The following is a 13,133-nucleotide window of genomic DNA, read 5'->3' on the forward strand; positions in this document are numbered from 1 at the left end:
TCCAAATGCAAAAACAGACATAATGACTAATAATTAAAATAACAATTATGATTCTTAAGTACTACGTGCCATGTATCTGCCGAGTATTTTTCATACATGGTTTTATACAATGTTCCCAATACACCAGCAGGGGAGCTGTTCACATCCCCATTTTGCAGATGAAGAAAACTTGAGGCTCAGGAGGCCAGGTAACTTGCCCAGGTTTCAGAACCAGGAAATAACAAAGCTAGACGTGAAACCCAGACTGAGCTCACCCCAGAGCCCACACAGTTTTCCTGCCCAGTGCCTAGAGGTGGCGCCTTGTCTCCATAAGCCCCCTGTACAGTCGTGGTCTAGCTTCGCTTTCTTCTGTTAGCACAGCCTTGTCTTTGTGGCTGTTTTCCAGCATCAGAGCTATCCCCAGCACTGCTCCTCTCTTCCGTTTGTTCTTCCTTGGCTATCACTGCAAATTACAAACTAATCCTGCAATTCATTTATGTCTGTCTGCACTAGGGAGACTGCTGGGCTCTTGATAAGTATAACATGAGCGTCAACAGAAGATGGTATTGACACTGGTTGGTGTCCAGTCAGGCCGAGGCCTTAGCCGTCAGTCCCCAGATGGGGGTGGGGCTGCTGTGGGGGAAGTGTTGGTGTGTCATTTTGTTTTGAAGTGTTTTTTAAAGTCAGAGTCTTTCGTGTTTCTGGTCTGGATTTACAGGCCACCTCTGGTAAGCCTCACGGATAGTCTTAAGAAAACACTTAACTGAGCACCTGATATGGGCATGGCACTGGGCACCACGGTCTTTGGCAAGAGGCATTTGCATTCATAGTTGGGTGGGAGGGATAGTTAGGCCAACCAGAGAGGTCAGAAAAATCGGGCAACCATCACCCCAAATAGAGACATTGTCCCCATAAGACTTTTTTTACTTGGACTCAAGTTGTGCATCTCCGGCTGCCTGTTAGGAAAAAAGAAAGTGCTCACCAACTGCCGTGTCCTTGTTTTCCAGTCACAGCCCAGCACACAAGTACTACCTGACCACAGACCCCACGAGCGGGGCTGTCTTCCTTTCGGACACCAACAGCCGGCGGGTCTTCAAGATCAAGTCCACCGTGGTGGTGAAGGACCTCGTCAAGAACTCCGAGGTGGTGGCGGGGACAGGTGACCAGTGCCTCCCCTTTGATGACACTCGCTGTGGGGATGGTGGAAAAGCCACGGAAGCCACACTGACCAACCCCAGGGGTAAGGCCTTGCTTTTAAACATTCCCAGTAACATTTATTGGGGTATTTTCCATTTCCAAAAGACATATCTGTTTATTATTACCAAAAAAAATGTTGGAAAATGCTAAGAACTCTACGGAGGAAAGTTTAACTTGTCATAATTCCACCTGCCAGGAATTCTCCCAGTTACCATTTCCTGTCTTTCCCCCTAGTCTTTTTTCTAAGCGTTCTTGTGCATGTAATGCTCACCAGAAACAAACAAAATGAAATCACATTAAACAACCTGTTTTAGCAACCTACTTTTTTTCCTAAGTGATATATCGCAAATGTTTCCCCATGTCATTAAAGAGTCTTCGGTGTACTTGCTTTTAATAGCTATATATTATCCCAGCAAATGGATGTCCCATTATTTAGTTATCAATACCCTCCTGCTGGATATTTATGCTACCTTTCATGTTATTGTTTGATAAAAACATGGCAGTGTATCATCTTTGCACATGTTCATGTGCTATAGGATGGGTTAACTCTAAGCTTCAATTCTGAGTGCTTCAAAAAGTTGGACCTCTTCATACCCACAATCACTTTCCATTCACTCATTCAGCAAGTATTTACTGAGCATGCAGTGCAATGTACTTGCATAAATAAGTTCATTGTAGCAGAAAAATAAGACTTGGATGTGAACCTCTCAGATGGGAGAGGGGGAGAAGTGCTCCCTGAGACGCAAGGAAAAAGAACTGTGCATGGGAGTCCAGAGCCAAGGGAGGTCCCTGTGTCCAAGAGACTGGGAAAGCTTTTTCGAGGAGATGCCATCATTGTCAACAGACACCCATCAGTGTATGTTTACCATGTTGCAGGCCCTAAAGCCAATGACCTATAGTGTCTAAGCCACATGGCCCTTAACAATAAAATAGGAGTAATAGTATCTTCTGTGTCCACCTCTTAGGATTGTTCTGAGGGTCAAAATTAATATATTTCATATGATGTCCTATAAAAATGTCATGAGTGATAGTTTTTTTAAAATAGTGCCAGATTTCAGGGCGTGGTTTTGAATGAAAGCTGTAGGTTTTCAAATGAAAGCTGACTTACTCCTCCAAAAAGCCACAGTGCACTTCATACTCAGGAGTCCTATATTTAAATTCAGACATTGCCACCTAATAGCTGTGTGACTTTGGGTGAGTTGCTTAACCTCTCTGAGCCCCATCTGCCTCCTCTATGAAATAGAAATATACTGTACAGTTGCAGTACAGATTAACTATTACCAGGAATGTAAATGCTTGCTTAGGACAGTAGTACCAGGCACGTGATAAACATCCCATAAATGGTAGTTCGTATTATAATTGTTATATTGTATGTGCAGCATACAATGTATCATATTATTTAATAGCATATGTCTCTACCACATATGTGAAGTGGTCAGCTGGTAACTCCGTAGGGTAAATATTGTGACATCTGTGGTTAATCTCCTTCCTAATCGTGATTTCCTAATACTGAAAGAGTAGCCTGGAGTGGAAAGAACACTGGGCTTGCACTTAGGGACCCTGCATTACAATTTTGCTCTGCCACTCCCGGCTCTTGTGTCCTCCTTCTCTGGGCCTCAGGTTTCCCGTTAGTAAATGTGAGGATTGGGCAAATGATCCCCGAGAGCCCTTTTGGTCACAACCTTCTGTTCTCTTAGAATTAAAACAGTTTTTTCTGAGAATTTTTATTTTTTCAAAATCTTTTCTCAGTTGCTCTACACATGTGTGTTCTCCACCCTCCCCTCACAAACACATACACACGCACACATGCACAGATGCAGTGACAGTGAAGTCTCCCCAAAGCCTGTAATTAACCCAGATAGGAATGACAAGGGTACCACAATGTGTAGACACTGTGCAGCAGGGAGGAGAAAAGATGTCCGTCTATATAGCACAACAAAAGGAGGAAAAAATGAAATAACTAATCAGGGGACAGATTGCTTCTATTAGCCTGTGCAGCCAACTTTGTAAACAAGAAGCCCAGTTGTTCCTGTAGCCCTCACCCGTCCTAGCAGATGGAAGAGAAAGACTGAGCATAGCCAGGCAGACAAGAAAGCTCCTGTCTCGGTGCTTAAAGAATATAATTAATTTACGTTCTAGGTAGGGACGAATAAAGGCTTCTTCCCCCGCATTGAGGCTGCCGGGTCCTCCGTGTGAAATCAGTCTCCAGCCCTGAACAGCCTGAGGAGGGGGCAGGAAGAACCCCACAGCTCCCGTGGGTGTTCACACTCAGAGGCCCTTGGGCGTCTTAACTCCACCCTCCTGACCGGTCATAGACACGTGGGCCCTGAGAGCAAGCACAAAGTGGGTTCCATGTTCTCATAATTATAAGTCCTTAATAATTATTGACAGCTAACTATTACAGGTCAGACATTATTGTCCACATTTTATCCATGAAGAAACCGAGGCTTGGAAGTAAAGTGATTCCCCTGAGGTTATACAACTGGAAAGCTTTATACTTCAAACGTCTCCACCTCTGTGAAGCTTTTTCTGATCCTTCTTTCAGTTCCTGCCCCAGAGAAAACTGAACAGAATGAAACTGACCTGAATCTCCTTTATTTTCCCGTGAACCTTCCCGGCTTCTGTCACTCCCTGGGTCCATTCTCATTCCCAGGCCTCCCCATCTAGAATGTGTGCTCCTCAGGGGCACATCCTGTCTGCCTCTCAGCCCCAGGACCCCTGAGCAGTTCACATTTTGAGGGGGCATGTCTACCTGTTGTGATTCTCGACTTGGGGTATCAATATCACCCATGAGTGTTTTTAAAACAACACTTGGTCCCGGTCCCAGCCACCCTATGAACTAATATTTCCAGGAGTGAGACCAAGCAGGTATATATCAAAAAAAAAAAATCTTCAGGTGATTCTGATACATATCACTGGTTAAGAAGTACTGATTTGGGCTTCCCTGGTGGCGCGGTGGTTGAGAGTCCACCTGCCGATGCAGGGGACACGGGTTCGTGCCCCGGTCCGGGAAGATCCCACATGCCACGGAGCGGCTGGGCCCGTGAGCCATGGCCGCTGAGCCTGCGCGTACGGAGGCTGTGCTCTGCAGCGGGAGAGGCCACAACAGTGAGAGGCCTGCGTACCGAAAAAAAAAAAAAAAAAAAAAAAAGGTTTACTGGAGTGGTCCTCAAACTTTGATTTGTATCATTATTACCCAAGGTGCTTGTCAAAAATACAGATAGATGCTCAGGCTCCACTTGAGATTCTCTGAACCAGGTACCTAGGGGGTGCATTTTAGCAAGCTCCCAGGTGATTGTCACACACATCCAAAAGTGAGAAATACAGATCCAGAACAATCCCTTCATTTCACAGCTGAGAAAACAAATGCAGGGACATCCAGTGACTTGCCTGAGGTCACATAGCTGGCTGGGGAGAGTCAACAGGTGGGACGGTCTAGCAAATGGAGGAAGTGATGTTGAATAATAATTATGACTTCTCCTTTCAGTGTGCCTTTTTTTAGAAATTAAATTCACCAATTTTCCCTACACAAATCCAAAGGATTGTTTTTTTAGGCTCTATAATTCTGAAATAACCAATGAAACTAAAATAGTAATAGGAAACTCCCTGGAGGTCCAGTGGAAAGGACTCCACACTTCCACTGCAGTGGGCCCAGGTTCCATCACTGGTCAGGCAACTGAGATCCTGCAAGCCGCGTGGCACGGCCAAAAAATAAATAAATAATAAAATAGTAATAGACTAGAAAAATGTGAAGGATGATTATCTTGGAAGAAAAGAAAAATTGTTGCCAAAAAGGGATTTGATTATTATAATTACAGGTCTTCAGAAGTAGGTTAATTTAAATAATCCACAGTTTTGACATTGAAAAAGTTCCTCCTTGCCACTACCTCTAGCGCTTAACAAACTCCCAGAAGTTATGAGTCCAGGTTGTAGTGCATGGCTAAGATGATAGGTAAAAATCTCCAGAGGCAGCAAGGTGGAAGGACCAGAGGGCTGGAGAATCTGAACACCTGGGTTCTAATCTCTGCTTTGTACAAGCCTCTGGGCAGCTGTCTTCTCGTCTTTAGAAAGGGCATGAATGTTGTTGGAATAAGCTAATCAAATCATAAAGGGGGAGGTGCTCTGTCCACCCGCAGGTTTCCATGCGTATGTGTGTTGTTACCACCTCAAAGGCTAAATTCCCTGTTTTGGCTTCTCTACCCCAGGCATCACGGTGGACAAGTCCGGGCTGATCTACTTTGTGGATGGCACCATGATCAGACGCGTTGATCAGAATGGGGTCATCTCCACTCTGCTGGGCTCCAACGATCTTACCTCAGCCCGGCCCCTGAGCTGTGATTCTGTCATGGATATTTCTCAGGTAAAAGGAGAAAGCTTCGTCTGCTAGAGCCCTGGGTCTGTACACTCATCCTCTCGCCGGCCCCCAGCCAGCCTGCTGGCCGTTCATCTTTATATTGCACAAGGCTGTAAGCACACTCTTGGTGAAGTGCACTAAGGACACGCAGATGGTTAGGGCACGGTGCGGTGCTCTGGAAGTTCACCATCAGAGGTGACAAGTGGGTGACAGAAGGAGGCTCGGGGGACAGTGAAGAAATTTGCCTCAGGAAGCCTCGAAGGCAGCAGAGCCTCACACAGTGTGAATTTAAATCCATAACCTTCTGAATTCCCACTTTGGAAGCACTTATAGATACTTGAACATTGTTCTCTTTCTAGACTGTAAGCTACGTGAGGACAGGAATTCTGTCCATCTTTTCCTCTACTGTAGCCAGGGTACCTGGTATGCACAGGAGCACAGCCAGTATTTGTTGCTTGATTAGTTGGTTGACTGACTGATTGAATCCCAGCTTTGCCATTCACTAGCTGTGTAACTTTAGACACGTTGCTGAGGTCCTTTGAGCCTCACTTTTCATATCTGTAAAATGGAAGTAATTGGCATTGGCCTGGCAGGATTGCCTTTAGAATATGTGAAACCGTGTACGCAGGCCTCCTAGCACTGCTTGACACTCTGGAGGTGACCAATAAACAGAAATTCTAGTCCTGCTTTCACAAAGGAGGTGACATTTGTGCCAGGTTTTGAAGGTTGAATAGGAGTTTGTTGGAAGAAAGGAGACATTTCGCACAAGGAAACAGCATGTGCAAAGGTACAAAGATGTTAATGGGCCTGGAACGTTCAAGGAACATTGGAAAATTGGACACTGAGCATAGGGTTCTTGGAAGGAAGTACCAGGAGTTGCAACTGGAGGCATGCTTTGGGGCCAGTTAGGGAAGGACTTACCTTACCATACCAGAGTTTGGACCTTAGCAGGTGGGTGCTAGGATCCCAGTGTAGACCCAAGAAAGACACAAGGTTCTGGCTGTTCAGCATGTCCCTGGTTTGTCCTGCAGTGACTTGACAAGGGATGTGTCCTTTATTGCTAGATCCTTTAGCAGGACCTGGCTGGTGCCGAATCAGTGAACATCCATCTTGCCAACATTATCAAAACCAAGGAAATAAGGAGGCTCGAATCACATTAGATTTTGAGTTGGTGTCAGCAGTGGGCACACTTAGCTTTTTAAACCCCCTCACTTCTAGGGGAGCCTGCACACGGGCCCTTTGCCACTGACCGCAGACCTGCTCCCTCTACTCAGCGGGCGGCGGCTGGGAGACCTCTCTGGTCATGCCTGTCCCTACTACCGATGTGTGTCGCAGAGCCCCTTCCCCAGAGCTCAGGGCTGCTGCCGACGGCCCAGCAGCCGTGTCCCTTCCCTGTCAGATGCTGGTGTGCACCAGCTAATATAATCGTTATGCTCCAGTGTGGAATCTGTTCTCTGCCACCTGTCTTTCCAGTATGGCAGGCCTCCCCTTGCTGGCTTGAGAGTTTCCCTCTCCAGTCTGTAAGCAAGCATGATTTACCCATCAGGAAGCTGCCACGGCCTGAAGACGTGCGTCCAAGTATTTTCAGTTCTCAAAATGGGCCCTCCACCAGCCAGCAGAGGGCGCTGAAAAATTTTCAATCTACACATTGGAAAATTGTTTAACTTTAGGAGAAGTACTGCCAAGCAGCCCAATCAAAGGCTTGCAAGACAACGGGCATAGAGTGGAGGCGGGGCGGGGGGGGGGGGACCCACACTTAAATTCAGAAATCCTGGACTGAAACCTCTATGGGCCTGGTCCTCAACACCTTCCTCTGAATCTAAGCATGGGATTCTTTTTACCAAACTCTCCAACACAGGCATAACCTCTTATACACATGTACGGGAAGGGGGCCTGGCTTTCATTCTCTAGAGCTTCCTCTGTCACAAACACGCAGCTGCTTTACTGTGCCCTGTGGAGCAGGGAGGTAAGGCAGAGAGATAAGAGCACAGCTCACGCAAGAGTGCAAAGGGGAAAACCAAGGAACTCCCTGGGAGGAGACAAAGACCAGGCCAGAGGAGAAACTAGAGGGAGGCAGAGAGTAGAGAAGGAAGAGAAGATGCTGCAGCCTGTTCAAAACGGGATTAGTGCTCAACTCTGCAGCCTGTGGCCACCACAGACACAGAGTATAACTCTGTCCGTAGAGTCCAAAATGACTTCCTGAGAATTTAGTATGTGCCAGGCGCTGTTAGAAATGGGGATACAGAAAGGTTACGACTTCACTTTTCTTGTTTAGCTGTCACCATAACCTGTCAAGGTAGGTATTACGTACCCCATTTTATAGATGAGGAAACTGAAGCTCGGTGAAAGAAAATGTGGTTATAAATGCAGAGCCCTGTGCTAGGTTCCCTCAGGGGTATGGAAATGAAATTTTTTTATGACATCATGTAAAACACTTTGAACTTCTTTCCCCATATGTAGAAGGTGGTAATAAATATTTCATAAGAGCCTAGCACAGTGTCTGGCAGCTAATAATAGGCTGTAAATATTCCTTCTCTTTATAATTTACCAAGAATTTCCTTGTGAGTTGTCTCGTTTGATCCTCACAACTACTCTTATGTAATATTTATTACCACCTTCCATATGGGGAAAGAAGTTCAAAGTGTTTATGTAACTTGAGGAAGATCACACCTGTGGACATTGGCGGACTGAGCTAGGAAGTGTGCTGTCCTGACCCCAAATCCCTCGCTCTCTCTATGCCATTCACCAGTCAGTCATTCGTTCACCCATTTGACAATCCATTTTTGCAAATAACTCTGCAACAAGGTAGTCAGCTCAGAGGGCTTTAATAAAGGCACAGAATGCTCTGGAGGATGGGGCGAGGGAGCTCCATTCCGTCTCAGGACGATAGAATGTGGGAGCTGGAGGGACCTCAGAAATTGCAAACTCTCATCCCTCCATTCTGGTGATGGGAAATGAAGCCTCCACAGGATCATCGCTAACAGGGAGGTAAAATCAAAGAATCATAGGTACTTGGTCCAGAATCATCATGCAGGCACTGTGACTCCAAGGGCACTGCTCCTTCTTTCCCAGGTACCTGTGTGCACATGGGCATGCAGGAGAGAGCAGGAAGGGCTTGCTCTTCCCTCTTCCCCTCCTTCCTTTCCCTCTCCCTCCCCTGGCACCTCCGCCCCCCTCCCCACCCACCCATCAGGGCGCCGTTGTCTCTTGACCATAATGACAGGCGGAGGTCTCAGCAAGTATGTCCCCAAGGTGCCACAGGACCAGAGGGCATAAAAGATTTAGCAGCCAGTGTTGACGAGAAATGGGCTTTAGGAAACTGAAAATTCCCCTGTCACTTTCAGGTGAACTGCGTTCTTGATGCAGCCGAAGGCACTGGAGATGCTGTGCTCCAGAGACCACTGGGAAGGGCGAGGGAGGCAGCCCGGCTGCGGGGCGGGGCTCTGGGCTTCGGGACGGGCCACTGGCTGCCTCGAGGCGGGGGGCCCCCGCCCTGGGGAGCAGAGGGACCCAGGCTGGGGTGAGGGAGCAAGCAGACTCTTGGAACAACGGCCTTGGGCCGGGGCCTACGCCATTCTGAGAATGGCCCTGAGCTGAAGGGGCAGATAGATGAAGGTGGCCACATCTCATATGTATATTATCTCTGGAGCTTCTTTTTACATTAGTAAACTACCACATGCACATTGCAGAAAATATAAAACATTTAAAATGACATAGAAGAAAGTTAAAACTACCTCTCATCCAGATAACGGTTAACATTTTGATATATACCCCTCAAGCTTTTAATCTCCCTTCTATCCATAATCTACCTAATTTATTGTATTTTTTTCCCCAATTGGGATCAAACTGTGCTTACGGTTCTGCAGACTGTTCTTTCCACTTAATACATAGCAAACATCTTCCCACGTCATTAAATATGCATCTATAACATCACTTTGAACTGCTACACAGAGTATTCTAACTTAAATGTATGAACTAAATGACAATTCTCTGTCATTGGGCATCTGGGTTGGTTCCAGTTTTTTACCATTATTAAAAATGGCTGTGGTGAGCACCTCTGTAGACAGGGGTGTACAAGAGTGAATTTCTGGAAGCGAAATTGCTTATCCAAAGGTTTATACTTGCTTAAATAAGCCCCAAATTGGACTGAACGTCAAGGACTAGAAGGGGGCTCGGAAACCTAAGGCAATGAGCCCCCAGGGGTGGGGTAGAAAAATCAGCTGGAGGGAGCAGCTGGCAGCCCATGTGCACTATGGCTGGATCTCGTGGGGAACACAATTGGCAAAGGGCTTCCCTTAGTGCCAGCACCTCCCAGGGTGATGTACCCAACGTCCCAGCCTCCACAGCCACCCAGGCAAGAAACAAAGCATCCTTGCCTCAGACCTGCTGGCTGCAATCCCCTGCCTGCCCACCTGTGATCCCTGCCAGCTTCCTGACCCGGCTCAGAGGAGGCTCAGACACGGGGCCCAGGACCTCTGAACCCCTCACTCCCGTAGCCGATGTTGTTAATCTCTCCCAGGTGGACCTGTTCTCTGAGGTGCTAGAAACCATTATCGAGAGCAAGGTTTCACCAACTTCAGCGTGTACGGGAGCCTCCCAGGGATTTTGTTGAAATGCAGATTCGGATTCAGTAGGTTTCAGGTGAGGCCTGCCATTCTGCTTTTCTGACCAACTCTCAGGTGATGCCAACGCTTCCAGTCCAGTGATCACCCTTGAAGGAGAAAGATCCAGTTATGATTTCCAACCCCACATTAGAATCAGCCAGGAAGCTTTCATGCCTCTGCCCGAGCCCCGCACCCAGGGATCTGATTTAATTGATCAGACGTGGAATTTGAGCACCAGTACTTTCTTAAATCACCATCGGTAATCTGAACGTGTGGCCAGGTTTGAGAATCACAGGTCTGGAACTATGTCAGACAAGAGCCAGTGTTACTTTCTCTTTACATCCCCAGCGCCTAGCCATGTATTAATCCATGAACTCAAAGAATTGAGAAATCATCCTTCATGCATGTAGCAACAATTCATGAAGCATCTTTCTTATTCCTACTTCAGCCTCCAGACTCCATCTGCCTTCCCCTACCCCCTCTGCAACATTAGCTGCCATTATTTGAGCGCTTATGGAGGGTCAGACTCTCTGCACCATTGTCATTCCTGTTTTACAGATGTGAATATTGAGGCTCAGTGAGGTAAAGTAACTTGCCCACGGTCGCAAGTAGGGGGACTAGGGTCTGAACCCAGGCCTGTCTGACTCCAAAGTTTCTCCTCTCGCCTGCTTTTTTTGTTTGTTATCCCCTTCTTCGTGTTTTTGTCAGTCTAACGTAGACCACCAGATGTCTCCGTGAGGGCTCTTGCATGCTTTCTGTCTGCTCGGGGGCTGATATCCATGGTGGATGACAGGCTGCTGCGGGGATCAGGCAAGACTGCCATGTGCTGGCACTTGGGACATTGTTATGGGCTCTAAGGGGTGTGGGATGATCAGTGGTGGGCACCTGGCCAGGCATTTGAGTGTCTGTCTCTCCATTGTCAGGTTCGCCTGGAGTGGCCCACAGACTTAGCCACCAACCCGATGGACAACTCCCTCTATGTCCTGGACAACAACGTAGTCCTGCAGATCTCTGAAAACCACCAGGTTCGCATTGTCGCCGGGAGGCCCATGCACTGCCAGGTGCCCGGTATCGACCACTTCCTGCTGAGCAAGGTGGCCGTCCACGCAACCCTGGAGTCGGCCACTGCCTTGGCTGTCTCTCACAATGGGGTCCTGTATATCGCTGAGACCGACGAGAAGAAGATCAACCGCATCAGGCAGGTCACCACCAGCGGAGAGATCTCACTGGTTGCCGGGGCCCCCAGTGGCTGTGACTGTAAAAATGATGCCAACTGTGATTGTTTCTCTGGAGACGACGGCTATGCCAAGGATGCAAAGCTGAACACCCCATCTTCCTTGGCTGTGTGTGCTGACGGGGAGCTCTATGTGGCTGACCTTGGGAATATCCGAATCCGGTTTATCAGGAAGAACAAGCCTTTCCTCAACACCCAGAACATGTATGAGCTGTCCTCCCCAATCGACCAGGAGCTCTACCTGTTTGATACCAGTGGCAAGCATCTGTACACCCAGAGCCTACCCACAGGAGATTACCTGTACAACTTTACCTACACTGGGGATGGCGACATCACGCTCGTCACAGACAGCAACGGCAACATGGTAAACGTCCGCAGAGACTCTACAGGGATGCCCCTCTGGCTGGTGGTCCCAGATGGCCAGGTGTACTGGGTGACCATGGGCACCAACAGTGCACTCAAGAGCGTGACCACACAAGGACACGAGTTGGCCATGATGACGTACCACAGCAACTCTGGCCTTCTGGCAACCAAAAGCAATGAAAATGGATGGACCACATTTTACGAGTAAGTACCAAGACCAGGCTGTTTGATGGTTTTGTTTCATGGATGCATTGTAGGATTAGAGGTGAACTGATGACGTGTTAATTTGTGGATGTTTTTTATTTTAATTCACTTGGGATGCAAACCATGACCTGTTGTATGTTCTGCATGTTAATAACCCAGACGATTACTCCTAGGAAGGAACATGGTGTAGTGGAAAAGGAGTGAGCTATTTGGAGTCAGAGGAGTTGGGCTTGAATCCAGCTCCACGATGATCTTAATCTCTCTAGGGCTCAGTTTCCACCTCTGTAAAATGGAAACAGAGGATACCTGCCCAACATACTACAGGGAGGTGATGTAGATGAAAAGTATCAGTACTTGGTTAAGTGCTAGCATCTTCATATGACCACTGTCCAGAAATGTGGCAATGGGAGAAAGAACAGTTCCACGTGGAAGAATTGTCCACGTAATCAAAGCCCACATCTTTAAGTTTCAAAAATTTTCTTTCGGGCTTCCCTGGTGGCGCCGTGGTTGAGAGTCCGCCTGCCGATGCAGGGGACACGGGTTCGTGCCCCGGTCCGGGAGGATCCCACATGCCGCGGAGCGGCTGGGCCCGTGAGCCATGGCCCCTGAGCCTGAGTGTCCGGAGCCTGTGCTCCGCAGCGGGAGAGGCCACAGCGGTGAGAGGCCCGCGTACCGCAAAAAAAAAAAAAAAAAAATTCTTTCACTTTTACCATTTTGGATGGAGTTTATGAAGTGCATTACATGCCTCCCTTCTCAAACACATTATACAGACATAATGAAATCTTTCTTTTATGAGTCAGGGTCATTAATAGGAAACAACAACAATGCATTTGATGCTGCTGTTTGAAGATAGTTGCCAGGAAGTGAAGAAATGATAGAACCCTTCATCCCTGCCCGAAGTGATTCTAAACTGTTCTTTCATTAGCTCCTGTACCTAATCCATAGTTTTACCACCTCCTCCCTCAGTGTGGCGCTATCGTGTCATTGTTGGTTTCAGTCGTGGGACTGACTTCAGTAGCTCACTTCCCTTCTCTTCATCCAGGGTAGGGCTTCTTAACTGGTGTAGTCAGAGAACCAGACATTCAGCTTATTATAATCCTCGCCAAAATTAAATATATATATCCACGGTGTTCCTCTATGAGGTATTTTAACGAATGGACTTTGTAACATCTATTCTACTTGGATTTCTTTGGCGTCT

General features: G+C 47.4%; 1 protein-coding gene across 1 annotated transcript in view; it reads left to right on the forward strand.

Annotated features, from left to right (window-relative positions):
• TENM4 (teneurin transmembrane protein 4) overlaps window positions 1-13,133 on the forward strand; it is a 740,944-nt gene that overhangs the window by 685,394 nt on the left and 42,417 nt on the right. Inside the window, exons 25-27 of the mRNA XM_029207627.1 lie at window positions 987-1,219; window positions 5,382-5,536; window positions 11,058-11,935. Of these exons, the coding sequence (XP_029063460.1) occupies window positions 987-1,219; window positions 5,382-5,536; window positions 11,058-11,935 (1,266 nt within the window). The remainder of the gene's footprint in view (window positions 1-986; window positions 1,220-5,381; window positions 5,537-11,057; window positions 11,936-13,133) is intronic.

Source organism: Monodon monoceros, unplaced genomic scaffold, assembly GCF_005190385.1.
Source record: "Monodon monoceros isolate NGI ecotype Baffin Bay Population unplaced genomic scaffold, NGI_Narwhal_1 Super_Scaffold_7, whole genome shotgun sequence".
NCBI classification, from domain to species: Eukaryota; Metazoa; Chordata; class Mammalia; order Artiodactyla; family Monodontidae; genus Monodon; species Monodon monoceros.